The sequence below is a fragment of the Carcharodon carcharias genome, chromosome 12 (assembly GCF_017639515.1).
Source record: "Carcharodon carcharias isolate sCarCar2 chromosome 12, sCarCar2.pri, whole genome shotgun sequence".
NCBI classification, from domain to species: Eukaryota; Metazoa; Chordata; class Chondrichthyes; order Lamniformes; family Lamnidae; genus Carcharodon; species Carcharodon carcharias.
In genome coordinates, this window is record NC_054478.1 from 59,756,839 (window position 1) to 59,783,873 (window position 27,035).

Genomic DNA, 27,035 nt, shown 5'->3' on the forward strand with positions numbered 1-27,035 from the left:
AACTATCTCTTTTTAGGCAGTTCTGTTAGTGTTGCTCAGTTACAGTTTTACCTGCCACTTTTTAATACCAATTTATCTGGGCCAGATCCATTCTCACCCCATTGAAGTTTAATTATTCTTCCTCTGGACTGCCCCTTGTCCTTCTCCATAGGCAACCTCAATGTTATCAGACTATGATCATTGTCTTCCAAAAGTTCCACCACTGACACTTGACCACTTGATCCACCCAATTGCACAGAACCAGATCCAGCAATGCCTCCTTCCCTGTTGAACTGGAAACTTGCAGATATAAAAAATTCTCCTGAAAACATTCTAGAAGCCCTCTATGCTCTTTACACTATTATCCCAATCCGTATTAGGGTAATTAAAGTTTCCTCAATATAACAACTCTAATTCTTGCACCATTCTGAAATTTCCTTGTAAATCTATTACTCTATATCTTTCCCACTAGTTGGTGGCCATTAGAATACACCAAGCAGTTCAATGGTACCTCTGGTGTTTCTTAGCTCTAACCAATAGATTCTGTTCATGACCCCTTAGGGACATCCTCTCTCTCCAGCACTGTATTTTTTCCCTTAAATCAATACTGTTACCTCTGCTCATTTCTTTTCTTCTCCATCTTTCCTGAAGCTCATAGTAAGACTTCTTTACACATACTCCAGTCCCTTTATTCCTGCATGTGGACTTTGATTCCTGTGCAAGGTCTTTATGACTCAGGTCTTTATGAATGCAACCATTTCCTAACCTCTCACCTTTCAGAAAATATTCTGCTTTTTCATTTTTCCTACCAACCCCTTTTCCATCCATTAACCAATCCTGAATCCATGCTGATATGTTACCCCTAATCCCTTAAATTGTAATTTTGTGCAATGGCTACTGTGGCACTTTATCAAATGTTTTTTGAAAATCCAAGTAAACTACATTCATTGGTTCCTCCATATCTATCCTACTAGTTGTATCCTCAAAAACGCTAACCGATTTGTCAAACACAATTTCCCTTCCATAGATTCTCACTTTTTCTCTCCCCTCTGAGAATATAATGCTCAGCTTAGCATTGTCTGGAACTTTTAACACTACTTTCATCAAAGTTTTGTAAAAATAAGAGGGGGGAGTAATATCAATCCTCGATAACTTTGTGACTCACAGTTACCTAATAGGGACCAGAATAGAGATGTTTTATGGAGGTAAAGGGCATAGCTGACGTACTAAGTAAGTTCTTTGTATCAGTTTTTACAAGGAAGGAGGGAGCTGCCAATAAAGGAGTAAAGGAAAAGGCAGTAATAATGCTGGATAGGATAAAAATAAACAGGAGGTACAAAAAATATTCGCACTGCTCAAAGTAGAAAAGTCACCCTGTTCAGACATAACAGATCGTTTGGTAAAATTAAGGCCCAAGGAATTAAAGGAACCATGGCAGCATGGATACAAAATTGGCTAAAAAACAGAGAACAGAGACTAGCAGTGAACAATTCTTTTTCAAGGCTAGAAGGAAGTATTCAGTGGTGTTCCTCAGGAGTCAGTATTAGGTCCACTACTCTTTTTATATATTAGTGATTGGAACTTGGGTTTAGAATGCATAATTTCAAGCTTTGCAAATGACATGAAACTCAAAAACGTAGCATGTAATGAGTAAAGGAATTGAGGAAGGCATAGGCAAACTGGTGAAAGGGGCAGACACATAGAAGGTGAAATTTAATGCAGAGTAATGTAAAAAGACAAGGCAACATAAACAAAATGGAACAAATTTTAAAAGGGTGCAGGGAGGGAGAGACCTGGAGATGCATGTACACAAATCTTTAAAGGTGGCAGAAATGGCTAAAATGGTTGTTTTTTAAAAAAAAAACTAATGGCATCTTGGCTTTATTAAAAGAGACAGAGTAAAAGAATTAACAAAGTAATGCTGAACCTTTATAAAAGGCTGTCGAGCCTCAACTGAAATAGTGTTCAATTATGGACACTATTCTTGAGGAAGGGTGTTATGGCCATGGAGAGGGTATAGAAGAGATTTACTAGAATGGTATCAGCGATGGCGAGCTTGGAGAAGCTGAGGTCATCCTAATTAGAGAAGAGAAGGTTAAGAGGCAATTTAAATGTTCTTAAACCATGAATGGTTTTGATAGCGTAAATAAAGAAAAACTGTTTTCTGTGGTGGAAGTGGTGGGAACCAGAGGACACAGGTATAAGGTAACTGGTAAAAGATACAGTGGTGACATGGGAATTTTTTTTGTGCGGAGTTGTTATATGGAATGGTCTGCCTTTTAAGGATAATGGAAGCAATTTCAATAGTAACATTCAAAACAGAATAGAATAAATACTTGGAGGGAAACAAAAAAAAACAGAACAATGGAGAAAGAACAAGGGAGCGAGATTAATTGGAAAGTTCTAATAAAGATGTGTACACACTGAGCTGAATAGCACCTTATGTGCCGTATCATGTCATTATTATAAGTAACTATTGTATTTACAATGTATTTTCTGTTACCTAATCAAATGATAAAATTTCCAATTATATAATGGATTGCATAATTTGCATAAAAGTAGATTGTGTAATTGTATAGCCCATAGCGGGAGGGACAAGAAGCACAATCAATGGTGAGTTGGAGGATCAGGCAGTGGGAGAGGCAAAGAGCAGAAGAGGCAGGAAGTGGGAGAGGCGGTGAGCTGCAGGCAAATAGAGTTAGTTTATTTTATATTTTTAACATTTATTTTATTTAAAAGTTATTTCATTTGCAAATATAGTAATTTAACAATGTATAGTATTTAAACTTAGAACATAATGGTCTGAATTTTCCCTGAATTTCACTAAGTGCTGTAGTGGGCAGGTAAAATGGAATCCTACCCACCAATGTAAATGGCTGGTTTTCACGCTGATTCTTCCTGAGCCTGTCTCATTATATATTCACTCCTGCAAGACACGCTGTTTCCAAGGTGGGCGAGCTCTCATTTGCCCATTCGCCATCACCCCGCTATTACATCATACCAGCCACCATCTTTAAAAGGCAGCCGCCAGCAAAGAGTTCATCGCCACCAGCTCAACAATGCTGCCCGGGAAACATGGCCAGCAAAAACAAAAAGACTGCAGCGTCCCACTTCAATGACAGGTCCCTCATGTTAGATGCCATGGAGGCTCGCCAGGATGTGCTCCACTCGGCTCTGGCCGCAGGATGGGTAGCAATGTCACTAACCTGGCTTGGGCAGTGGCGGTCAGCATCAATGCCCTTCAGGAGAGGACAGCCACCCAGTGCTGCAAAAGGATGAATGATCTCTTTCATTCCGCCAGGGTAAGTCACTCTTTTCACCACTCCCAACTCTCACATTCACAACCCCTTCACACACCCACAGGGCCCTCACTCACTGCCAGTGCAAGGGACATCATCATTCACTCTTTCACAAACACCATCATTGTCCTCATCCCATCCATGGGACCACTCACCGCCCACACAGCCAGACATACTTATCATCTGGCCCAGCAGGTGTCCTGATCTATCTCCCCATCTCTATCCATGCATGACAAACTGGCTCACAACAGGAAGGAAAGGTCGCAGATCGGTGGAGGAATGCCGGAATTCACAGTTCTCTCAGAATTTGAAAACAGAGCCATCCAGCTGGCCGGTGATGACCGGGACCGGTCCTGTGCTGATGGCGAGGTCAGCGCTGCTCTACCAAGTGAGAATCCAGCAGTGCAGCATCCATCAGATAAGCATGCTGTGAGTGATGTGTCCTCTTTCACAGGTCACCGCCATACACTAATTATCTCCCCTTGCTTTCGCAGGCACATCTGGGAAGCAGCAGATGGAGTCCATGACCCAGAGCCTCCAAACAAGCTCCAAAGAAACCTCTGAAGAGGAATCTGAAGGCACTCTCCCTGAAGTCCCATCACAGCGCTCACCCACACCCTCCACCAGTGCAGAGATGCACACCTCATTGGGACCTAGCTTCAGAGTACCACAATCAGGACCACAATCTGATAGGCACATCACGCTTTCTGATCCACAGCAGGCAAAGACAGGGACTTCACAGGTCCCCAGCACTCGGAAGACTGCTGGAGGCCAGAATGCTGTTGAGTCCGAGTCAGATGACAAGCCTCTGGACTTGGTCATGTCAGTTGCTGGAGCTGCAAAGACAAGCTCGGGAACATCAGGAAGGGATGGCTGCTGCACTCCTCAGATTGCAAGGCATGATGGAGGAGTTTGTCTGCCTTCAGGCTGAAGGAATAGTTGCACTGCAATGCACCGAAGTCAACACTGGTAGGATGGCAGCCGCCATGGAGACCTTGGTCCAAGATGTCACTCCTGCACTGCTGAGCGGGCTTAACTCCATTGTTAATGCCATAGTTGGCCTCCAACAGTGTATACACGAGAGAGGTGCTGGGTAGCTCAATCTCACTCCAGCTACCCCTTCCGCTCATGGAGTCAGCCAGGGGCCCTCGGCCACCCACAGGGAGGAGGATCAGCAGGTGTATGCTCCGGGTTCATCCGCCCAGGAGCGGTGACTCTGGGAGTGACCGGCCCAATTGACTCCCCTCTTCCTGTGACCTCTGCAGCTCCAGCTCCACAGGCCAAGGTGCCTGCCACACAGCAGGACCACGAAAGCAGGCCAGGGCCCTCAAGTCTCAGCCCTCCAGAGGACACCTGCCAAAGTCATCACAGACAGGGCGTCACAGTCAGTAGGCTGCCTCCACCTCCGCTGTGGATGTCCGGGGAGCACCAAGACGTGGCAGGGTTAGGACAGTTAAGGAGAATTAGTTGCACAGCCTGGGCACGGGTGTTAATTACTTGTACATAATGTTCACTATTGTCAATAAACTCCTAAGAATGTCTCCCTGCCTGTGGCTCCTTGTTCTAATGAGCAGTGTTCTTGTCACTCAAATGTGAAACCTTCCTACACAAGATAAAAGGCAGGTGTCTCAGTCCAGGGCCTCTTCCCTGTGCTCTGTGCAGCCTCCAGACCACAGCGATGGTCTAGCCCTACACTCCTTGGAAACACTACTGATGCCTGCACCTGAGCAGTGCTGGTCATTGCTGCCAGAATGTTGTGGGCAGGCGCCACAGAGTTCTTTCATACTCTCTGTGTGCTCAGCACCTTTAAGGTGGGTCTGGTCCCCATCACACCAGAATCTGTGACCAGTAAAGCTGTGAGCAACTCCTGAAGGACTGAGGTACTGAAAGCAGACACAGCATCAGATGCATCTAAAGCTTTGTGGCTGCGTCTCAGAGATGGCCCTGATCATGGAGTCCAAGCGAGCTGCCCTCGGTCAGACAGGAGTCAGACATTCTCAGGGGCCATGTGAAGATATATGGGATGTCCCCATTGCATGATGTCATCATTCTCCTGTGATCAAGAGACTATTAGGGCCTCCACTGTATCTCCATGACAGGAGCATTCTCAGAGAGGGTATTGGCCCTGAGATAAGCCAGACTGGAGTTCACAACTGCGAGGTGAGTAACTACAGGGACACCTCACTGTATGTCATCATCCTTCACAAATCTGGCAGCTATGAGGGCCTCCCGAGTGTACCTGCCTTGTCTAGCCAGTGTGAGTGCCTCATCCCCATCGTCGTCACCACCAAGGACTCCCTCACCCTCATCCCCATCAGCATCCTCCTCATTGCAGGAAACATGCAGCTCCTCGATCTCCTCCTCAGCCAGCTCCTCACCCCGTTACAACCTGGTGCTGCAAAGGGCACAGCAGACGACGACAATGCGTGACACCCTCTGCGGACGGGATTGCAGGGCTCCACCAGACTGTTCCAGGCACCAGAACCGTATCTTCAGCATCCTGATTGTCTGCTCTACCAAGTTGCAAGCTGCTGCATGAACCTTATTATAGTGTCACTCTGCTGCAGTCCGAGGCCACCGCATGGGTGTCATCAGCCATGGCCTCTGCGGGAAGCCCTTGTCCCCAAGGAGCCAACCCTGCAGCTTCTGTGCATCCTGGAAAACTGCAGGGATCTGCGAGTGACTCAGGATGTAGGCGCTGGAAATCGTGCACATACCCTGCAGGATATGTTTCTGGCAGTCACATACCAGTTGCATGTTCAGTGAGTGGAAGCCCTTGCAGTTGATGAAGTCCACTTAGTGTAGTGATGGAGACCTGAGCGCCACAAGTGCAGTCAATCACACCCTGCACCTATGGAAATCCTGAGATCAGGCTCTTGTATCCTGGCTGTCCTGGTTCCAGGCGAAATGCACAAAGTTATGTGCCATGGAGAAGATGGCATCTGTGACCTCATGGATGCATTTGTGGGTGGCGGATTGTGAAATCCCACAGGAGGTCACCTGTGGAGCCCTGAAAGGAGCCACTGGCATAGAAATTGAGCGTCGCGGTCACTTTCACAGCCACTGGCAGTGGATGCCCTCCATGCCTCCTGCAGTAAGTGGCAGATGTGAGCTACCAGGTCCCTAGACATGTGCAGTCATTAGCGACACTGGTTCTCAGTCATCTGCCGGAATGGCTGGCAGCATCTATAGGCCCTGGGTGTCGCTAGGCGCTGACCAGCTACGGCTCACTGTCGCTCCTGGGTGGCGTGTGCTGGAGCCCCTGCTACCCCTTCTTCATGAGATTGCTGCTCCTGCTTTTGCATGGCCAGGAGCCTCAGTCACTCTCTCCTCCATGTTCTATGGTCTCTCCAGGCCATCAGACATACAGCTAGGTCACCAGGATCCATGATCCTGACGTGGTCCTCCTGTAGCATGAAAGAGAGGGAGAGATGTGGTTATCATGGCTGTTACTTAGCACCTTTCCTAGCTCTGCGTGACTACCCCTTAACACTTCCCAGAGAGTGCTGGTCACCCCTCAGATGGCCAGAGATGAGTGAGCTGCTGGCTGCCCTGTCAGCTTGTGACATGGGGGACACTGGTCCAAACCAGGATGCTGAGATTGAAAGGGGCTGAGCGTGCCTCCAGCAGTGACTGCTACATGGCCAGCAGTGGCGAGGAGATTGTACAATGTGTGCAGTCCAACTGCTCTGAGGTCCATTAAAGTGGTGGTGGACTCAAATGTCTATGCTGGTGGGGTGGTGACAGGGTAAGGTATGGAGCGTTTGGTGGCCCATTGGTGCCTCCGTGTTGCTTGCATGGGCAGGCAGGCTAGGAGCCTGACCCCAATCATTGCGCCTGATCTGTCTTAGTTGCAAAGGCATGGTCAGTTTATACAGGTGTCCTTAATGCATGGCCATTTCCCTCGTTTACCCTGCCCCCACCTCGATTGCCTGTGCGTGGGATGCAGCGCCAGGGCAGCAGCTGACAGCCCCCAGCCCCACCCTTCAGCAGTCACCACTGAGGCAGGCCAGCACTTGTCCCCAGACACCCCCAACCCTCAGCAGTCGTCTGTGGAGCCAGGCATCAGTTTTCCCCAGCACCCAAGGCCTGTAAACACAGACAAACCATGGAGAATGCTGCTACTCGCTCACCTCAGTTCCCCCAAAGTGAAGGCCACCAAGTGCTTGTTGCCTGCGTGCCATCATGAAAAAGGTTGGTGTGCTTTCCAGCCGACGTGGACAGACGATACAGCGGGGTTCCAAGAGCCTAGTGGGATGGCTTTTTAATTATATGCTCATGTATTACAATTAGCTGCCCGCCAACCAATGGTGGGAGCGGAAGATCGTGACCTGCCTTCACGCTGTCGTGAAGTGGGTCCTGCCATATTTTCTGTGCACACCACCTATCACACCCACCACCACCGGGCTTGGAAAATTCTGCCCAATGTTTTTTGTCTGATGGGCAAGGTCCTACAGAAGCTAACTAAAGCCTTTTCTTTGGTTGTAATGGGAAAATCTGATTTGTTTAAATTTGTTTCATTTAAAGCTGCACTTTTCAGGAATACAACTAAAACGTTAAGTGAGGAATTACTATTTTGTGAAAATCAGCCTGGATTTTGCAGTCAGCAGCAAACAAATGGCACCAGCCATTCATCACACTTGTACTTGCCAACAGACTTACTGCCTTTTCGATAAGACATTAAGTGACGTCCTCGGCTTCCCTCTCAGGAGGATGTAAAAGACCCCACAGCACTATTTCAAAGAAGAGCAATAGAGCTTGTTCCGGAGTTCTGGCCAATATTTATCCCTCAATCAACATCGCTGAAACAAGCAGTTGATCTGGTCATTATTGCATTGATGTTTGTGAGCTCTTGCCACGTCAAATTGACGTGCTAAATTTCCTACTTTATAACAGTGTAAATAAAGTTTTGTGCACTTCAAAAAGAGCTCAATTGGCTGTAAAGCCCTTTGGGACACCAGATGTCATGAAAGGTGCTGCATGAATGCAAGTCTTGGTATGGGCTTTTACACTGGAACTTGCAGTGATTAGAAATCCATTTCAGCCTGGCACTCTTGGAAAGGGGATCTGGAACCTGTCTGAGCAGGACCAACAACTGTGTACCTCCTTAACCAGACTGAAGAATTTTTAATGAGTCATGCAGAGTCTGAACCAGAAAGTGTAAGTTAGAATAGTAATTCAACGCCAAATTCATATACAGAAAGCAAAATTAGAAGAAAGATGGATTTTAAATGAGACACGTTCCAGGCTGAAGTAGATTTCTAATAACTGCAAGATCCAGTGTAAAAGCCCAAATCAAGATTTGCATTCATGTAGCACCTTTCATGACATCTGGTATCCAAAGGGCTTTATAGCCACTTGAGCACTTTTTGAAGTGCTCAAAACGTTATTTACATTGTTATAAAGTAGGAAATTCAGCAAGTCAATTTGACATGGCAAGAGCTCACAAACATCATTGCAATAAAAAGTAAAAGAAAGTTGCTTTTTAAATTTCCAATAATTAAAATCTGAAATAAGCTGTCTCCACAGTTATAAAAGTTAATTTTCCATGTCATAGAGGTTATTTGGCAGTAATTAAGGCTTACCACGCCATTAAAAATTTACTTAAACTAGCATGGGCAAGTCCTAAATAATTCCAGCACGTTTAGAGCGTATATATTATGCAAGTACTGCAACGTGTGTAATTTCTGTGTAATTGAATGAGTCTCTCGGCCACATACTGTTTTATCGTAGCTTCTGGAGGAGCAGGGCAACTCAGACAACTTCCTGATTTGGACATGTAATGCGTGATCTCTCCCCGATTTACTCTCTATTAACTAAGCACCGATTTCCTCTCAAAAATCCAGGCCATTATTACTTTAACACTTGTAACACAGCTAAATTCAAGTTCATTGTACCTTTGAATAACATTGTCAACTGATGTGTGTACTTTCCTGGGTCATCTTTTTGTCTGCATTGCAAAGAGACTAAGTCAGGAATTTTCATGGAGCTGATCCCACTTTTCTATCGTAATTGCACCAGAAGTGTGGTAGAAACTCCATTCACAAATATAAACAGGGCTCTCACCACATTTCTGGCAGTATGTGTCCAAGGAGATTTTAATGTTTTCCTGAAATGTTACGAATGTCATGAAAAATACAGTAGCTAATTCTGCTGGCGTATAAACACGAAAAGTCAAATGAACGCATTAAAAAGTGACAAAAATAAGAAAACTGTAATCATTATCAGGGATTTAAATAGTGTACAAAGCAACTAGAGAAGCATACGGAGAATGGAATTATTTAGAGTTTTGTAGCCAATACACCCAAATGATGTATTTGATAGGTGAAAATGTTTTGCCCCAGGGGTCATTTTTTATAGGGAGAAGAATTACTTAAAATATCTAATAAGAAACAATGGTTTTCCCAAAAGTGATTTAACTTTGAATTATTAAATTGAATTTTTGATATTATTACCTGGTTTCCTCCAAGACCATGGCAAGAATACATTATTAAGTGTTTGGCACCCTGATTATTTTCTCCAGCATCAAGGCAAGTTTCCAAACCTAGATTTTTAATCTGAAATTGAAGGATTAAAAAAAAATCAAGACAGCAGTCCTATTTCATGATCAACTAAAATGTTTTTGTAAACTATGTTTTACTTTTTTGTTGAAGAGAAAGAGCTTATAGTTCAGAAGGGCCAATGCTAACTATCTTAGTGTGATTTTGCTTTTTATAGTTAAAGATATTTAACTGAAAAGCATTGTAGCTATAAAATAATCAAAGTACATAACTGATAAATATGTAAAAATCTCAGATTTACAACTAATAGCTCAAGCATAAAATTAGAAATTTGGAAATGCTGATAGACTACTAAATAAAACAAGGTTGCAATCAAAACAAATTCTAAAATGTTAAATACCAAAACTGAATTCTTGTATTCATAAAACAGGACAATAATTCTTTTAAAATAGTGAATTAATTCATGACAAATGTATAATATATAAAAGTACTTACTGCACCATAACGTGCAGGAGACATATCGGGCATAAACACCTCAGGATAAACATTCTTCAAATACCAAGTGAAGTTTTTACAATGTAGACGTTGTTTCAACTCTAGCCTTTCAGTAATGTCTCCATATGTTTTCTGTTAAAGAGAAGCACTAAGTTATTAAGGGAATGCTGACTAACTGAATCAATATACTGTCACAATCAGGGAAAGGATTTAAAATACCAATTGCCTGTGGGTTAAGAACTAGTGACAGCATATGCTTTGTATAAAGTATTTTCTTCTGAAATGGGAGATTTTAATTTCCAATCTAATTCCTCAACAGCTTTCCCTCAAAACACTTAAATTTACCCCAGTACACTTAATAACATTTAATTGTGTCTCCTGAAGACACTTTACATTCAAGGCCATGCTTTTAAAATCTTCAGTTCTTCCTCAGTGCATAACTCTGGTTGAACATTTGTAGAATAAATGAACAAAACACAAGTTTATATTGCTCCTTTAGTTTTAGCTTGTAAAGGATACAGTTTGTCTATACACTAATTAACTATTAATCTATGTTAATCATCAAGGGAATGCAGATATTTTTATTGGCAAGAATATTCAAAAATGATTTTAATACAACACTTTTATGGGTTGGAATGTCCTGTACAACTTTAAGTCTACTCTATGCAAATCTCTCTTACAGTTAATGTAAATCTGTAGCAGCAACTATAATTTATATTCAGGTGAATAAGGAGATAATTGTCTCAGCAGTAACAGAGGGCATCACAGTGATGCCTTGCCTTCTGTATTGTGAATTATATGCACCATTGTCTGTACTGGGTGACCACTGTCAACGCGAGAGTTTTAAAAATTTTAATTCGCACATCAAGTATCTGCATCTGCTTGTGTGCGAGTTTAGCAGAAGATCAAAGCCAGGGATCTTTTGCATTGGGTTGTTGATAAGGTATTTGTTTGTGACTTCTTGCAAACTCTATTCAGCTTTCTGAGCTTCGTCAGCATTGAATTTGCAATGTTGACGGTAAAGCTCACGGATCCAGAAAGGGACTGTGTGACTTCAACCGGTGTTGAGGACCTGGTAGACAACGAAATGCTACCTTTCCTTGATTCACTGAATTTCCAGGAGGGTTGTGGCATCATGATGAGTGGACAGGGTTACAATTTGCAACCAGCGTGTTGGGGCTAACTAAAAACATTTAAATGTCTGCCATAAAGGAACAGTTTTCAAAATTGTCTCTTCCTCTGACTAGCCAAATGACCCAGTTTAAGTACATGTTAGAAAGAAAAGTGCCTCGTTTATGTTGTTACAAGAAAGATGCCATACAATGCAGGAACTTACCAAGCCTCCTTAGACAGCATCTTGCAAAATCACAACCGCTAGCACCTAGTAGGACAAGGGCAGCAGACAGATGGGAGCACCATCACCTGGAAGTTCACCTCCAAGCCACTTAACATCTCGACTTGGAATATATTGCTGTTCCTTCACTGTTGCAGGGTCAAAATCCTGGAACTCCCTCCCTAACAGCACTGTGCATGTACCTATACCACAAGGACTGCAGCAGTTCAAGAAGACAGTTCACCACCACCTTCTGAGCGGGAATTAGGGATGGGCAATAAATAAAAACAAAAAAAACTGCGGATGCTGGAAATCCAAAACAAAAACAGAATTACCTGGAAAAACTCAGCAGGTCTGGCAGCATCGGCGGAGAAGAAAAGAGTTGACGTTTCGAGTCCTCATGACCCTTCGACAGATGCTGCCAGACCTGCTGAGTTTTTCCAGGTAATTCTGTTTTTGTTATGGGCAATAAATGCTGGCCTAGCCAGTGATGCCCACATCCCATAAATGAATTTTTAAAAATGTGTATATGATGTACATTTTATATCAAAATCACAGTCCACCACTGTGTTAGTGGGAATTGCTAAGATCAATCCAATGTAGTTCAATTTTGCAAGTGAATTGACCTAAAGATGAGGAATATCTATAGAATTAATCCCAGTCCATAGGAATCTAAATACAAAGCTGTCAAACAATCTAGTTCAAAGATAGCATTCAGCATCTTGCTGTCAGACCTGCTGAGTTTTTCCAGCTATTTTTGTTTTTGTTTCAGATTTCCAGCATCCACAGTATTTTGCTTTTATCTTGGGTATACAATTACTTAATGAGCAGATGTCCACCATTCATCCGGATCTTCCATGTCCAATAATGCTTTCCTCATGTAAAATTTAACTGGCCTCACAGCCAAAGCTTCTTCACTGTAACTCATATTTGTGTATAAATCTTAATCTGAGTCAACTGGTCAATTTATCTCCTAACCCCCATCCTGAAGTATTACAAGGGAAGTTAGTATTCACCTCAATGCTGGTTCTGTCTCATGTACAGACACAAAACTAGCCAAAATCAATTTTTAAAATGATATCTAAGCGATGAGTAAAAATTAAACCTTCATTCGCTGCTGATAAAAGCTCTGCTTTCTCAATTTTCCAGAAAAAGCAGCAAAAGGAAGCAATACCTGTGTCTGTGTAACCAACATTTATGTAGTGCAAGTTGTACTGCACTAATAATTCTATTTTGTAATCACAAGTAAGCAAGGACACTGAATTTTCATTTAAGATTCAAAGGCTGATCAAATAAAATGATTCAAATAAAAATCTACATACTTTAGTGACTGTACTTGAAATAACCCTTCTTATAGTACAGGGTCATTTACTGGCAGATTAAGGCAGAGAAATTCCATGGATGGTTGGTCCAATCAGAAACCATTTTCAAAGCAGAAGGATGGGCACATTTAGGTTTTCCAATTATAGCTCCTCCTCCTTCCAAATTCACCCTTAACAGCAATGGGGAAGAAGGAAAGAAAATAGTGACCAAATTCAGTAGGTAGACCAAATTTCCTATGATAAATGTGAAAATGTAGAGCCACGTTAAGTTAGCACTTAACAGAGTGACACGTGTTTGACTGGAGATTGTGACATTTAAGGTTCAGAATGTACCAACATTGGGTACATCTGATCCTGTTTCAGAAGAGAGGCTGACCTCTGTTGTAAGATTTAACCAGATTCAGTTCAGTTCAAGCAGCAGCTCAGCTGGTAATTGGTTCTCAGAAAGCCTATAGGGAGCAATTGCAGCTCAGTGAAGCGAAATGGTCTGCTCCATGAGGCTGGGAATTGGGGCAAAAAAAATTCTGTGAGCAGTAGTAGTCTGCTAAGTGCAGCTAGAAAGCAGTGATCCTGCCTGTAATTAGATGCTGGGGTACAGCCTCGTAACTCCCAGTGGAATGATGCTGCAGGAAGAGAGATTGAGCTACTGGGAGGTGAACAGTTGTTGGGGCAATTTGAGCTAGACTCTTGTTGCCTGACAGTAGCAACGTGGATACAAAATCAGCTGAGTAATAGGAAACAGAGGGCAACGGTCAATGGATATTTTTCAGGCTGGAGGACGGTTTGGAGTGGAGTTCTCCAGGGGCCAATATTGGGGCCCTTGCTTTTCCTGATATATATTAATGATGTAAATCTTGGTATGCAGGGCATAATTTCAATGTCTGCAGATGATACAAAACTTGGAAGCAATTTAAACTGTGGGAAGGACAGTGAATTTCAAAAGGATCTAGATAAGTTGGTGGAGTGGGCAGATAGATGGCAGATGAAGTTCAATGTGGAGAAGTATGAGGTGATGCATTTTGGTAGGAAGAACATGGAGACACAATATAAAATAAGGGGTGCAGGAGCAGAGGGACGTGGGTGTGTATGTGCACAGATCATTGAAGGTGACAGGACAGGTGGAAGGGGCAGTTAATAAAGGATACAATATCCTGGACTTTATTAATAGGGGCATAGGGTGCAAGAGCAGAGGGGTTATGCTGAGCTTATATAAGACACTAATTAGACCTCAGCCTGGAATATTGTGTACAGTTCTGGGTGCCACACTATAGGAAAGATGTGAACGCATTGGAGAGTGTGTAGAACAGGTTTAGATGAATGGTTCCTGGGATGAGAAACTTCAGTTATGAAGATAGATTGGGACTGTTCTCCTTGAAGAGAAGGTTAAAAGGAGATTTGATAGAGGTGTTCAAAATAAAGAGGAGATTTGATAGAGGTGTTCAAAATCATGAGGGAGCCGGACAGAGTAGATAGGGAGAAACTGTTCCCACTTACCAAGAATGAGGGGGTTCAGATTTGAAGTGATTTACAAAAAAAGGAAACGAAAAAAAATGTTCTCACAGCGAGTGGCTCCAGTTTGGAATGCACTGCTTGGAAGTGTCGTGGAGGCAGGTTCAATCGAGGCATTCAAGAGGACATTAGATTATTATTTAAATAGAAACAATGTGCAAAGTTACGGGGAAAGGGCAGGAGAATGACACCAAGTCATAACGCTCATTTGGAGAGCCAGTGCAGACAACGATGGGCCAAATGGCCTCCTTCTGCATCGTAACAATTCTGTGAACTCATTGTAGGCAGGACAAACAAAAAGGCTTCCAGGTTGGTTTGGAGTAGGAGCGGAACTGAAATCCCTCATGAGGAAGACACAGGTTGAATGATTTTTTGTGACTCACTCTGATCATTGATGTCTGGAGACATTTGTGGGATCTGTCTTGGTTGTGTCTGCCATTTGGTGTGCAGTTTATGGCTTGTGTTTGACCAGTTTGCCTGTTAATTCACATTTACCTTATGCTAATTATATATGTTAGAGTATAAGATAGATAGTATTGACTGTTTACTTTGTTGACTCTTACACAGCAAAAAATCTTCTGTTTGTTTAAAATTGTGGAATCTTGTGGTTTTATTCTCTTAGTAAATCCCTGAGATTTAAAATTTTGTCTATTTTTCAACAAAAGTTACTGGTTCCTAACCAAATCGTAACAAGAGAAAGCGGCATTTTTATTTTCAGCCATATTGAGTTAGTGTTACCCTGGTGTAACAGTTAACCTCAATCAGATTAAGTTGCATACTGGAGAACAGGTAGGATACCCAACATCTCAAGATAGTGGAAAATACTAAGCCACTTCATACAAGCTAAAATACTGTCTAGATTTACTTAGTAAAATGCTACACAGATGTAAAACATTAGCTAAGGTGCTATACAAAATGATCAATAATTTGAGCTACAAAATAACTGGGTTGACAAAAATCTGTTGCTCTTTCAGGTTTTCTCAACACACTTTGTCAAGTACAGGCTCTAGCAATTTTACGCAATTTAGGGAGCTCTAACCATTGTTCATATTTTTAAGTTCCAATTCATTATTGCTTTTAAAGGGTAGCTAATAAGTCTGACAATTATACATTAGATCCTTTGGATACAGAAGCAACCTTATGAAAGAACAGCTTTCTCACAATATGAACAAACATCTCAGAAAATAATTGGATAAACACCTAAAAAATCTTTCATTTCATAATGTCATTGCTGCATTGTTTTAAAAACAGACCAGTTGCAAAGTCTGTTTTTAAGATTGATATTAGCAGGATCGATTCATGTAAAACAGATCCAGAAATCCCATGGAAACAAACAATGACCTATGTTTTCAGCAGCCGGACCCTGATATAAAATAATGAAGCAGTTTATGTCAAACATCCATGTACTGATTGTAAATAAAACCTTTCATACTGTTATGGGGATCATAGGGCTGATTCGTCTGTACAGTCACAAGTGTGGGTAATCTTAGGGATGCAGCTTTCTAGCCCTGGTCTTGGTACAAGCATGTAGCTTCATCAGGAGCTCTGCAAATGAAATTTACTGTTTCTAACAAGATGACTGCCTGGTACACCAAGTTTATTACAATTGGTGATGAGGATAAAAATCTCCAATGCTGCACCTCATCTCGCAAATGAGAGTACTTCGGTTTTAAGGGAAGGAAGAAAAATATACTTTCCAGTCATGCCACTCTTTGGCAGAATTGGCCCGTATGACTCATCCATCGAAGACTAGAGTCAGTAAATAGAGCGCCTAGGTTTCTACTTTGTGGCGAACAAAATAACGGTAGAGGAGAAACAGAGAGCAATTCTTTTAAGCGTCTGTGGGAGGAAGACATATAACCTAATCCATAGTCCGATGACCCTGAACGTGCCAAATTCCAGATCCTTTAATGAGCTAGTAGACCTCGTGAAGGCACATTTTTAGCCTAAGCCATCGGAGATCATGCAAAGATTCAATTTTAACTCTAGAGTAAGGGCCCCAGGTGATAGTTTTCTGAGATGAGTTGGGAAAGGAAAAAGGCCTACTAGCTAAAAGTTACGTAGATTCGGAGGCAACACTCCGGTTCTTTAAGGTCAGACCTGTGCCTTATGCCCTAAAGGTGGGGGTGGATGCAGAATTGTGCTTCTTGGAGAAGTTAGGAATAATCCAGCTAGCCCAATTTTCAGAATGGGCAGCACCTATAGTCCCTGTGATGAAACCAGATCAAAAGATTCACATTTGCAGAGACTACAAATTAACTGTAAACAAGGCTTCTAAATTAGACAAATATCCAATCCCGAGAATTGAAGATTTGTATACTGAATTTGCAGGAGGAAGATTCTACACTAAACTAGACATAAGCCATGCATACCAACAGATGAAGCACAGTTAGAGGGTATGTATCCAGCAACACGCACCAATATACATGCCTACCCTCTGGTGTGTCATCTGCCTGTGCGATTTTCCAAAGAACCATGGAAACCCTACAAGGACTTCCCCGAGCTATGTTGTACCTGGATGATGTCCTGATATTCGGATCAACGGAAGCAGAACATTTAGCTAACCTGGAAGAGGTTCTAAAGAGATTTTTGGAGGCTGGTGTACATTTGAAAAAAAGAGAAAGTATACTTTTCAATTGACAGAAGTCACTTATTTGGGTCATTGAGTGGATGCCTAAGGACTGCATCCATTAGAGGAGAAAGTGAGAGTAATCAAGGTAGCGCTGTCTCCTTCCAGTGTCACTGAGCTCGTCTTTTTTTTGGGCATGATAAATTACTACAGTTACTTCTTGCCTAATTTATCCAGAATGTCGGCCCCTTTACACTTATTATTGAAGAACACAGATAGTCTTGAAAGTCACAACAAGAAGAAGCCTTCATAAAATTCATGGAGCTTTTTCCTCGTCATGTCTGCTAGTACACTATGACCTGTCCAAAAGAATAATGCTAACTTGTGATGCTTCTCCCTACTACTGAGCGGGAGCAGACTTGCCTCACAAGACGGAGGATGTTTCTAAAAGGCCAGTAGGATACGTTTCCAGAACCCCCTCTGCAGCTGAGAAGTGTTATTCACAAATTGAAAAGGAAGGCTTATCTGTAATATTTGGAATAAAGAAATTCCAACAATGTTTGCATGGCCGACATGGATAACTAGGGAAAGAGTAGGGCCCATTAAGGACCATAGTGGTAATTTGTGTGTGGAGCCGGAAAATGTAAGTAGGGTTCTAAATGAATACTTTGTGTCGGTGTTCACAAGTGAGAGGGATAACATGGGTATGGAAATCAGGCAAAAGGACTGTGATATAATTAAAGAAGTTAGCATAGAAAGGGAGGAGGTTTTAAGTGGTCTGGCAGGCTTAAAAGTAGATAAATCTCCACGCCCGGATAAAATGTATCTCAGGCTGTTGAGTGAGGCAAGGGAGGAGATAGCATGGGCACTAGCAATAATTTTCAATACCTCAGGGATAAACCAGGGAACTACAGGCCAGGCAGTCTAACCTCAGTGGTGGGGAAACTGTTGGAAGCAATTCTGAGGGACAGAATTAATTTACACTTGGAGAGGCAGGGATTAATCAAGGGCAGTAGGCATGGTTTTGTTAAGGGAAGGCCATGTCTAACCAATTTGATTGGATTTTTCAAAGAGGTGACTAGGTGTGTAGATGAAGGCAATGCATTTGACATAGTCTACTTGGACTTTAGCAAGGCTTTTGATAAGGTACTGCATGGGAGACTGATAACGAAGGTAAGAGCCAAGGCAATTTGGCAAATTGGATCCAGAATTGGCTGAGTGGCAGGAAGCAGAGGGTGATGGTCAAGGGGTGTTTTTGTGACTGGATGCCTGTGTCCAGTAGGGTTCCAACGGGTCGGTGTTGGGTCCCTTGCTGTTTGAGGTATATATAAACGATTGAAACTCAAATGTAGGAGGGTTGATCAGTAAGTTTGCGGATGACACAAAAATTGGTGGGGTGGTAAATAGTGAGGAGGATAGCCTTGGATTACAAGAGGATATAGACGGGCTTGTCAGATGGGCTGATCAGTGGAAAATGAAATTTAATCCTGATAAGAGGACCAGAATATAAAAGCAGGGATGTGCTGCAGAGACTTTATAAGGCTCTGGTCAGACCACATTTAGAATATTGTGAGCAATTTTGGACCCTGTATCTCAGGAAGGATGTGCTGGCCCTGGAGAGGGTCCAGAGGATCCCAGGAATGAAAGGCTTAACATATGAGGAAAGTTTGAGGACTCTGGGTCTATACTCGATGGAGTTTAGAAGGATGAGGGGGGATCTGATTGAAACTTACAGAATACTGAAAGGCCTGGATAGAGTGGACGTGGGGAAGACGTTTCCATTAGTAGGAGAGACTGGGACCTGAGGGCACAGCCTCAGAGTAAAGGGAAGACCTTTTAGAACAGAGATGAGGAGAAACTTGTTTAGCCAGAGAGTGGTGAATCTATGGAATTCATTGCCACAGAAGGCTGTGGAGGCCAGGTCATTGAGTGTATTTAAGACCGAGATAGATAGGTTCTTGATTGGTAAGGGGATCAAAGGTTACGGGGAGAAGGCGGGAGAACGGGTTTGAGAAACCTATCAGCCATGAATGAATGGCGGAGCAGACTCGATGGGCCGAACGGCCTAATTTCTGCTCCTATGTCTTATGGTCTAAGTGTGAGGTGATGCACTTGGGCAGGACAAATAAGGCATGGGAATACGTGATGAATGGTAGGACGCTGGGAAGTTCTGAGGATCAGAGGGACTTTGGTGTGTATGTCCACCGGTCCCTTAAGGTAGTGGGACAGGTAGATAAGGTGGTTAAGGCGGCATATGGGATACTTGCTTTTATTAGCCGAGGCATAGAATATAAGAGCAAGGAGGTTATGCTGGAACGTTCTGGAATCTGCATTAAAGGAAGGATGTGATTGCAGTAGAGAAAGTGCAGAGAAGATTTACCAGGATGTTGCCTGGGCTGGACAGTTTTAGCTTTGAGGAGAGATTGGATAGACTGGGGTTATTTTCCCTGGAGCAGAGGAGATTGAGGGGGGACATGATTGAGGTGTATAAAATTATGGAGGGGCATGGATAGGGTAGACAGGAAGGAACTTCTCCCCTTGGTGGAGGGATCAATAACCAGGGGACATAGATTTAAAGTAAGGGACAGGAGGTTTAGAGGGGATGTAAGGAAGAATTTTTTCACCCAGAGGGTGGTTGGAATCTGGAGCTCACTGCCTGAAGGTGTGTTAGAGGCAGAAGCCTTCATAACATTTAAGAAGTATTTGGACATGCACTGGTGATGCCATGGCATACAAGACTATGGGCCTAGTGCTGGAAAATAGGATTAGAACAGTTAGGTACTTATTTGACCGGCACAGACTTGATGGGCCAAAGGGCTTTCTTCTGTGCTGTAGACATCTATGACTCTTCACCATAGTGTCAGATCACAAGCTACTATTGGGATTATTTAGTGAAAATAAGGCAATTCCACCGATAGCCTCTGCTGGAGTTCAAAGATGGGCTTTGATCTTGTAAGTACATTTTAGAAGTACACTTCTGTGCACCGTCCAGGTGTGCATATAGCAAATTCAGACACCCTCAGTCTTCTTCCATTCCCAGGTAGCATTACACATACTCCAGTACCTCAAGAAGTTGTACTTGTGTTGAATTTCCTGGGCTCCTCACCAATTTGTGCAAAGCAGATAAAGAATTGGGCAAACCGGGATCCAATTTTATCAAGAGTCCGAAAACAGGTATTGCAAGAATGGTCAAATGCACAAGTCTCTGAAAAATTAAAACCATTTTATGCCTGTATATCTGAATTAAGTCGTCAAGCTGGTATCTTGCTGTGGGGAGCAAGAGTCGACGTCCCTTCGCAAGGAAGAGAACCACTATTGACAGAGCTTCATAGTGCGCATCCAGGCGTTTCAAAAATGAAGATGCTCGTACAAAGTTATATCTGGTGGCCAGGTATAGACTGATATAGAAAAAAAAAGGTTAAACACTGTCTCTGGTGTCAGCAATAGCAGAAGTTAAAAACAAAAAAACTGCGGATGCTGGAAATCCAAAACAAAAACAAAATTACCTGGAAAAACTCAGGTCTGGCAGCATCGGCGGAGAAGAAAAGAGTTGACGTTTCGAGTCCTCATGACCCTTCGACAGAACTTGAGTTCGAGTCCAAGAAAGAGTTGAAATATAAGCTGGTTTAAGGTGTGTGGGGGGGCGGAGAGAGAGAAAGAGAGAGAGAGAGAGAAGTGGAGGGGGGGGGGTGTGGTTGTAGGGACAAACAAGCAGTGATAGAAGCAGATCATCAAAAGATGTCAACAACAATAGAACAAAAGAACACATAGGTGTTAAAGTTGGTGATATTATCTAAACGAATGTGCCAAATAAGAATGGATGGTAGGGCACTCAAGGTATAGCTCTAGTGGGGGTGGAGGGAGCATAAAAGATTTTAAAATATTTAAAAATAATGGAAATAGTGGGAAAAGAAAAATCTATATAATTTATTGGAAAAAAAGGAAGGGGGAAACAGAAAGGGGGTGGGGATGGAGGAGGGAGCTCAAGACCTAAAGTTGTTGAATTCAATATTCGGTCCGGAAGGTTGTAAAGTGCCTAGTCGGAAGATGAGGTGTTGTTCCTCCAGTTTGCGTTGGGCTTCACTGGAACAATGCAGCAAGCCAAGGACAGACATGTGGGCAAGAGAGCAGGGTGGAATGTTAAAATGGCAAACGACAGGGAGGTTTGGGTCATTCTTGCGGACAGACCGCAGGTGTTCTGCAAAGCGGTCGCCCAGTTTACATTTGGTCTCTCCAATGTAGAGGAGACCACATTGGGAGCAACGAATGCAGTAGACTAAGTTGGGGGAAATGCAAGTGAAATGCTGCTTCACTTGAAAGGAGTGTTTGGGTCCTTGGACGGTGAGGAGAGAGGAAGTGAAGGGGCAGGTATTGCATCTTTTGCGTGGGCATGGGGTGGTGCCGCCACAGGAGGGGGTTGTGGAGTAGGGGGTGATGGAGGAGTGGACCAGGGTGTCCCGGAGGGAGCGATCCCTATGGAATGCCGATAGGGGGTGTGAAGGGAAGATGTGTTTGGTGGTGGCATCATGCTGGAGTTGGCGGAAATGGCGGAGGATGATTCTTTGAATGCGGAGGCTGGTGGGGTGATAAGTGAGGACAAGGGGGACCCTATCATGTTTCTTGGAGGGAGGAGAAGGCGTGAGGGCAGATGCGCGGGAGATGGGCCGGACACAGTTGAGGGCCCTGTCAATGACCGTTGTCAGAGGAACTGTTTTTGAAGGTAGCATCATCAGAACAGATGCGACGGAGGCGAAGGAACTGAGAGAATGGGATGGAGTCCTTACAGGAAGCGGGGTGTGAGGAGCTGTAGTCGAGGTAGCTGTGGGAGTCGGTGGGTTTGTAATGGATATTGGTGGACAGTCTATCACCAGAGATTGAGACAGAGAGGTCAAGGAAGGGAAGGGAAGTGTCAGAGATGGACCACGTGAAAATGATGGAGGGGTGGAGATTGGAAGCAAAATTAATAAATTTTTCTAAGTCCTGACGAGAGCATGAAGCAGCTCCGAAGTAATCATCGATGTACCAGAGAAAGAGTTGTGGAAGGGAGCCGGAGTAGGACTGGAACAAGGAATGTTCCACATACCCCATAAAGAGACAGGCATAGCTGGGGCCCATGTGGGTACCCATAGCCACACCTTTTATTTGGAGGAAGTGAGAGGAGTTGAAGGAGAAATTGTTCAGCGTGAGAACAAGTTCAGCCAGACGGAGGAGAGTAGTGGTGGATGGGGATTGTTCGGGCCTCTGTTCAAGGAAGAAGCTAAGGGCCCTCAGACCATCCTGGTGGGGGATGGAGGTGTAGAGAGATTGGACATCCATGGTGAAGAGGAAGAGGTTGGGGCCAGGGAACTGGAAATTGTTGATGTGACGTAAGGTGTCAGAGGAATCACGGATGTAGGTGGGAAGGGACTGGACAAGGGGAGAGAGAAGGGAGTCAAGATAACAAGAAATGAGTTCTGTGGGGCAGGAGCAAGCTGAGACGATCGGTCTACCGGGGCAATTCTGTTTGTGGATTTTGGGTAGGAGATAGAAGCGGGCCGTCCAAGGTTGGGCGACGATCAGGTTGGAAGCTGTGGGAGGTAGATCCCCAGAGGAGATGAGGTCAGTGACAGTCCTGGAAACAATGGCTTGATGTTCAGTGGTGGGGTCATGGTCCAGGGAGAGGTAGGAGGAAGTGTCTGCGAGTTGACGCTCACAGAAGTTGCCCATTTCAGCTCCACTGTATCTGTGGGCGTGTCCTGGTTAACCCTGGGGTAGATTACATATAGACTATGTCGGTCCATTTTTAGGTACCACATTTTTAGTGATCATCAACATGCAAAGTGGATGATGTACATGAAGTGAGATCATCTACATCACATGCAATTATTGAAAAGCTGCGCCAATATTTTAGTGTACATGGCCTACCAGGAATCATTGTTTTGGATAATGGTACTGCTTTCACTAGTACAGCATCCAGACATTACTAAGTGGGAGTAAACATGTCAGAACAGCACCATATCATCTCTCATCCAATATGTTAGCAGAAGGAGCATTACAAACTTTTAAAACAGGCATGAAGAAATTATGTGAAGGAATGTCAGAAACACAAATTTGAAAATCTCTGTTCAACTATCGCCCGACTCCTCATGCAACTACAGGTTCACCACTGTCTGAATTGCTAATGAAATGCCGCCTTCGTACAAGATTGAGTCTAGTATCCCCTAACTTAGAGGGGAAGGTGGAGAAGAACCAGAGTAGTCAGGAAGTGGATCATAATGTTCGCAGCAAAGATCAAAAATTTACTGTGGGATAGAGTTTTTGTGCAAATTTTTGGAACTGGACTGAGATAGGTTCCTGGTACAATTGTCTCTGAAACAGGATCTTTGTCTTACCAAGTGAAAGTGGAAAACAGGATTGTTTGGAAACATGTGGATCATCTTAGAGGTAGAGACACACTCCAACAAATAGTTACTCCACCTGAAATTGAAGTCGAGCCTTTGTTCTCCAAGGTGCCAGAGCGACAAAGAATAGGCATACCTCATGTCTCTGTTGACATAAATAATTCTGAACTTCCATTGTCTAAGGATGTCCCTGATGCTGCCATTCCTGGTCATGTCGATCCAATGGAAGAATTTCAAGTTGTAGAGTTGCATTGCTCTACCTAAATCAGAAAACTACCTCAAAGACGTAATCGATAATTGCATGAACTGTATATATTTGTTTATGTTATGGGTTAAGATATTTTTGTAAATAAGAGAGGTAAAACATAATTCAAAAGAGAGGAATGTGGTGATTGTAAGTAAAACCTTTCATATTGTTATGGGGATCATGTGACTGTACAGACAAATCAGCTGGGTAGTCTTAGGAATGGAGCTTTCTCTCCTTGGTCTTGGCACAAGCATGTAGCTTTATCAGCAGCTCTGTAAATAAAGTTCACTGTTTCTAACATGAAACCTGTCTGGTACACCAAGTTTATTACAATCCAATAAGAAGCTTATGAAGTTTAATGATTTCAAAGGGCACATGGTCATGTGAACATTTTCATTAAATCAACAGTACTTCAAGTTATTGCATTGCAGCTAGCCACAAACCATTTCCAGACTAAAACTGTGCCAAAGATTCTTGCCTGCATCATTCCATCTATGAAAAATGGACACACAGCAAACATTAGGTGGAGTGCCTTCACATATGGTGCACTTGAGGACTAAAGAAGCCAAGCCTTGAGAGGCAAGTTCTACCACTGGTGCTGGAAATGAAGTTACCGAGTTTCATTGTGGGTTCTTACTTTCATGTTTGCATCTGTTGCCAAACTGCTATTGCCACTGGTTATGGTGCATGCCAGCCCACAGGAGGTGTCACCATTTTCCTCTCTCATCAGCTAGTGACTCCCAAGCATGATAATTGATGTCGAGGGACATCATGTTAAGTTTACAAACATCTTTGAGATGGAACTTTGGGTGACTTATTGGGCATTTGGCTCTGGCTACTTCATCATACAAGTTATCTTCAGGTTTGTACCATCTTCCATTCTGTGGAAATGCACGAGTGAACAAAGTTGCCTCTGCTTGATGAGTGCTAACAAACTTGGGAGCTCTGCCTTTGAGAGGATTGCTGCATTCATCATTTTGTTCTGCCAAGATATATCCATAATGTATCACAGACAGAGAAGTTGGAAATTATTGAGCTTCTTTTCTTGACAGCTGTAAGTTGTTCATGTTTCAGAGCCATGCAAGGTGCTGAGAACACAGGCCTTATAAATCATTAGCTTGGCCCAAGGTTCACCTTGATGCTGTTCCATCTGTGTTTTGAGAGTTGGCCAAAGGTGGTGACTGCTTTCCCTACGTGCACATCAGGTTCTGCATCAAGGGACAGATTGTGTGTCACCATAGATCCGAGGTAGCAATGTTTGCTAACCACTTCCACAAAGGTGTTGATCAGGGTCTGCAACGCAACACCTTGGCCCATTACCACAATTTTCCTGATACCTATAGTCAGAGAGAGCAAGTTATATGGGAGAGACAGTTCATTAATATTTCTAGCTTAGTTTCTGTGTGGGCGACCAGAGCAGCATCAGCAGCATGTAGAGGAGTTCTGTGATCAGGACGAGATTTATTTTTGTCTTCATCACTTGAGCTTAAGGTGGCCTTGGATGCTTAGCAAACAGAAGGACACCAGAAAGGATGGAATCCCAGCTGAACTGCTCAAGCACAAAGTCCTATCTATTGTCATACCTTCATGAACTTCGCCTTCTCTATTGGAAGGTAGGCTCTGTTCTACAGGAGAAGTGTCATGTAAAAAATCAGCATACTATACAGGCAACAAAGGAGGCTGTAACAATCACAGGGGAATCTCACTCCTTCGGGTCATGGGTAAGACCTTTGCTAGGGTCATATTTAAAAGACTCCATCTACTTGCAGATCAAGGGTACTGGGAGGCACAGTGCAGTTTCTGTGCCAGCAGATCTACTGTGGATCTTCTCTATATGGATGCTACAAGAGAAGTGCAGGGAAGAGAGTATACTTTTTTACGTTACTTTTGGAGATCTCAACAAGGCCTTTGACACCATCAGCAGAGCAGTACTCAGCAAGATTTTGGGGAAAATTGACAGTCCACCAAATCTCTTCAGTCTCATCCGCTCCTTCCATGACAATATGCACTGCACTGTATATTTTGGTGGCTCCACTTCTGATAGTTTCAAAGTAAAGAATGGGGTGAAATAATGGTGTCCTAGCTCCCCAATGTATATCACCTTCTTCGCCATGCTCCTGACCTTTCCATATTTGTATACTAGGTCAGACAGCAAGCCTTACAATCTAGTCTTACAATCGAGACTGAAAGCAAAGTCAAAAACACATCATGTCCTGTGCCAAAGAACAAAGACAATTTCACACGACAATGTAAAGACAACTGCACAATTCACTTTTATACAATGTTTTACTCTAAATAAAACCATACAAACTTATATTTTCAAAACCCTTTTTCATTCTGCTACAATTTTACCTCAGAATTGACTAGCTGAGAATAGAATAAAGTGTGTCACTTGACCCATCACAACTTGGATTGATAGGTCTTTTTCCCAAGACCCAGAAGAAACTGCTGCTCACCCACAGGAGAACTGAACCAAAATGCAAGCCTTTGTACTTGTGCCAGCAAAAAAAAAAAAACTTTTGTAGCAAAAGGGTAATGAACCATATCCAATGGGTCTTCTGTATTCAAAAGATTGAGTTCAATAGATTTTTGTTTAAACTTTGGAGTATGGGAATAATAGTTACAATTGAACACCTTTCTATCCAACAATGAATGCACATTGTAACCATTTCTTATTATGCACTATATTTCAAACTGAAAAAAATCCAATTTCAGAAATCCAACAGTTTTTTTGGAGGTATTCTAATAATTAGAAAATTATCTGATGGAAGCCGATCTTACTGAGGACATTTTAATGAAAGTATGGGAACTTTAAATTTTCAATGCCTATCAATGATATAACTTTGTTTTCAAGCCAGTTATAAAAGTTCACCTTTAAAATCATCATAAGAATTTTAAGGTGGGAAGTGCGTGGTGTGGTTGGGAGGTGAAATCCCGGAAAAACGCAAGCTCATCAGGAAGCTGGCTCAAACCGGCATTTCTGCATTAAACTGCAGCATATTAAGATATATGAAAGCAACCCCATATATGAAAGCAGATTGTCAATTTCATTGGCCCTGATTTTGCGGTGCCAATAACAGCGATGTGCTCAGTATCTGTTGTTCCACATTGGAGGCCCAGCAACTTCCGGATATTTGCACCGTAGCACCCCAAGTCTAGAAACTATAGGGAACTAATGTACAGTTCCACCCCCCTGCCCCCGTCCCTGCAGGTCTCAGAATTTCGATCACCAGCCTGCAGATTTAAATGGCAAGTAAGAAACAAGTGAGAATTTTGAACAATTTGTACAGAAAAAGATTAGGGCTGATATTTCCAGGTGCTAAGGCACCTCCTCTCATTTCATAAATACTTAATGAGGCTGCCGGCACCGAAGGAACCTTTCAAGTGTTAAATGGTTAAGAA

General features: G+C 43.1%; 1 protein-coding gene across 3 annotated transcripts in view; it reads right to left on the bottom strand.

Annotated features, from left to right (window-relative positions):
* The window catches only part of galnt3 (UDP-N-acetyl-alpha-D-galactosamine:polypeptide N-acetylgalactosaminyltransferase 3 (GalNAc-T3)), a 73,816-nt gene that overhangs the window by 10,934 nt on the left and 35,847 nt on the right, over positions 1–27,035 (bottom strand). For all 3 annotated transcript variants that reach the window (XM_041201699.1, XM_041201698.1, XM_041201697.1), the window contains exons 8-9: positions 10,274–10,405; positions 9,734–9,835 (exon numbers count right to left, since the gene is read on the bottom strand). In XM_041201699.1, the coding sequence (XP_041057633.1) occupies positions 9,734–9,835; positions 10,274–10,405 (234 nt within the window). The remainder of the gene's footprint in view (positions 1–9,733; positions 9,836–10,273; positions 10,406–27,035) is intronic.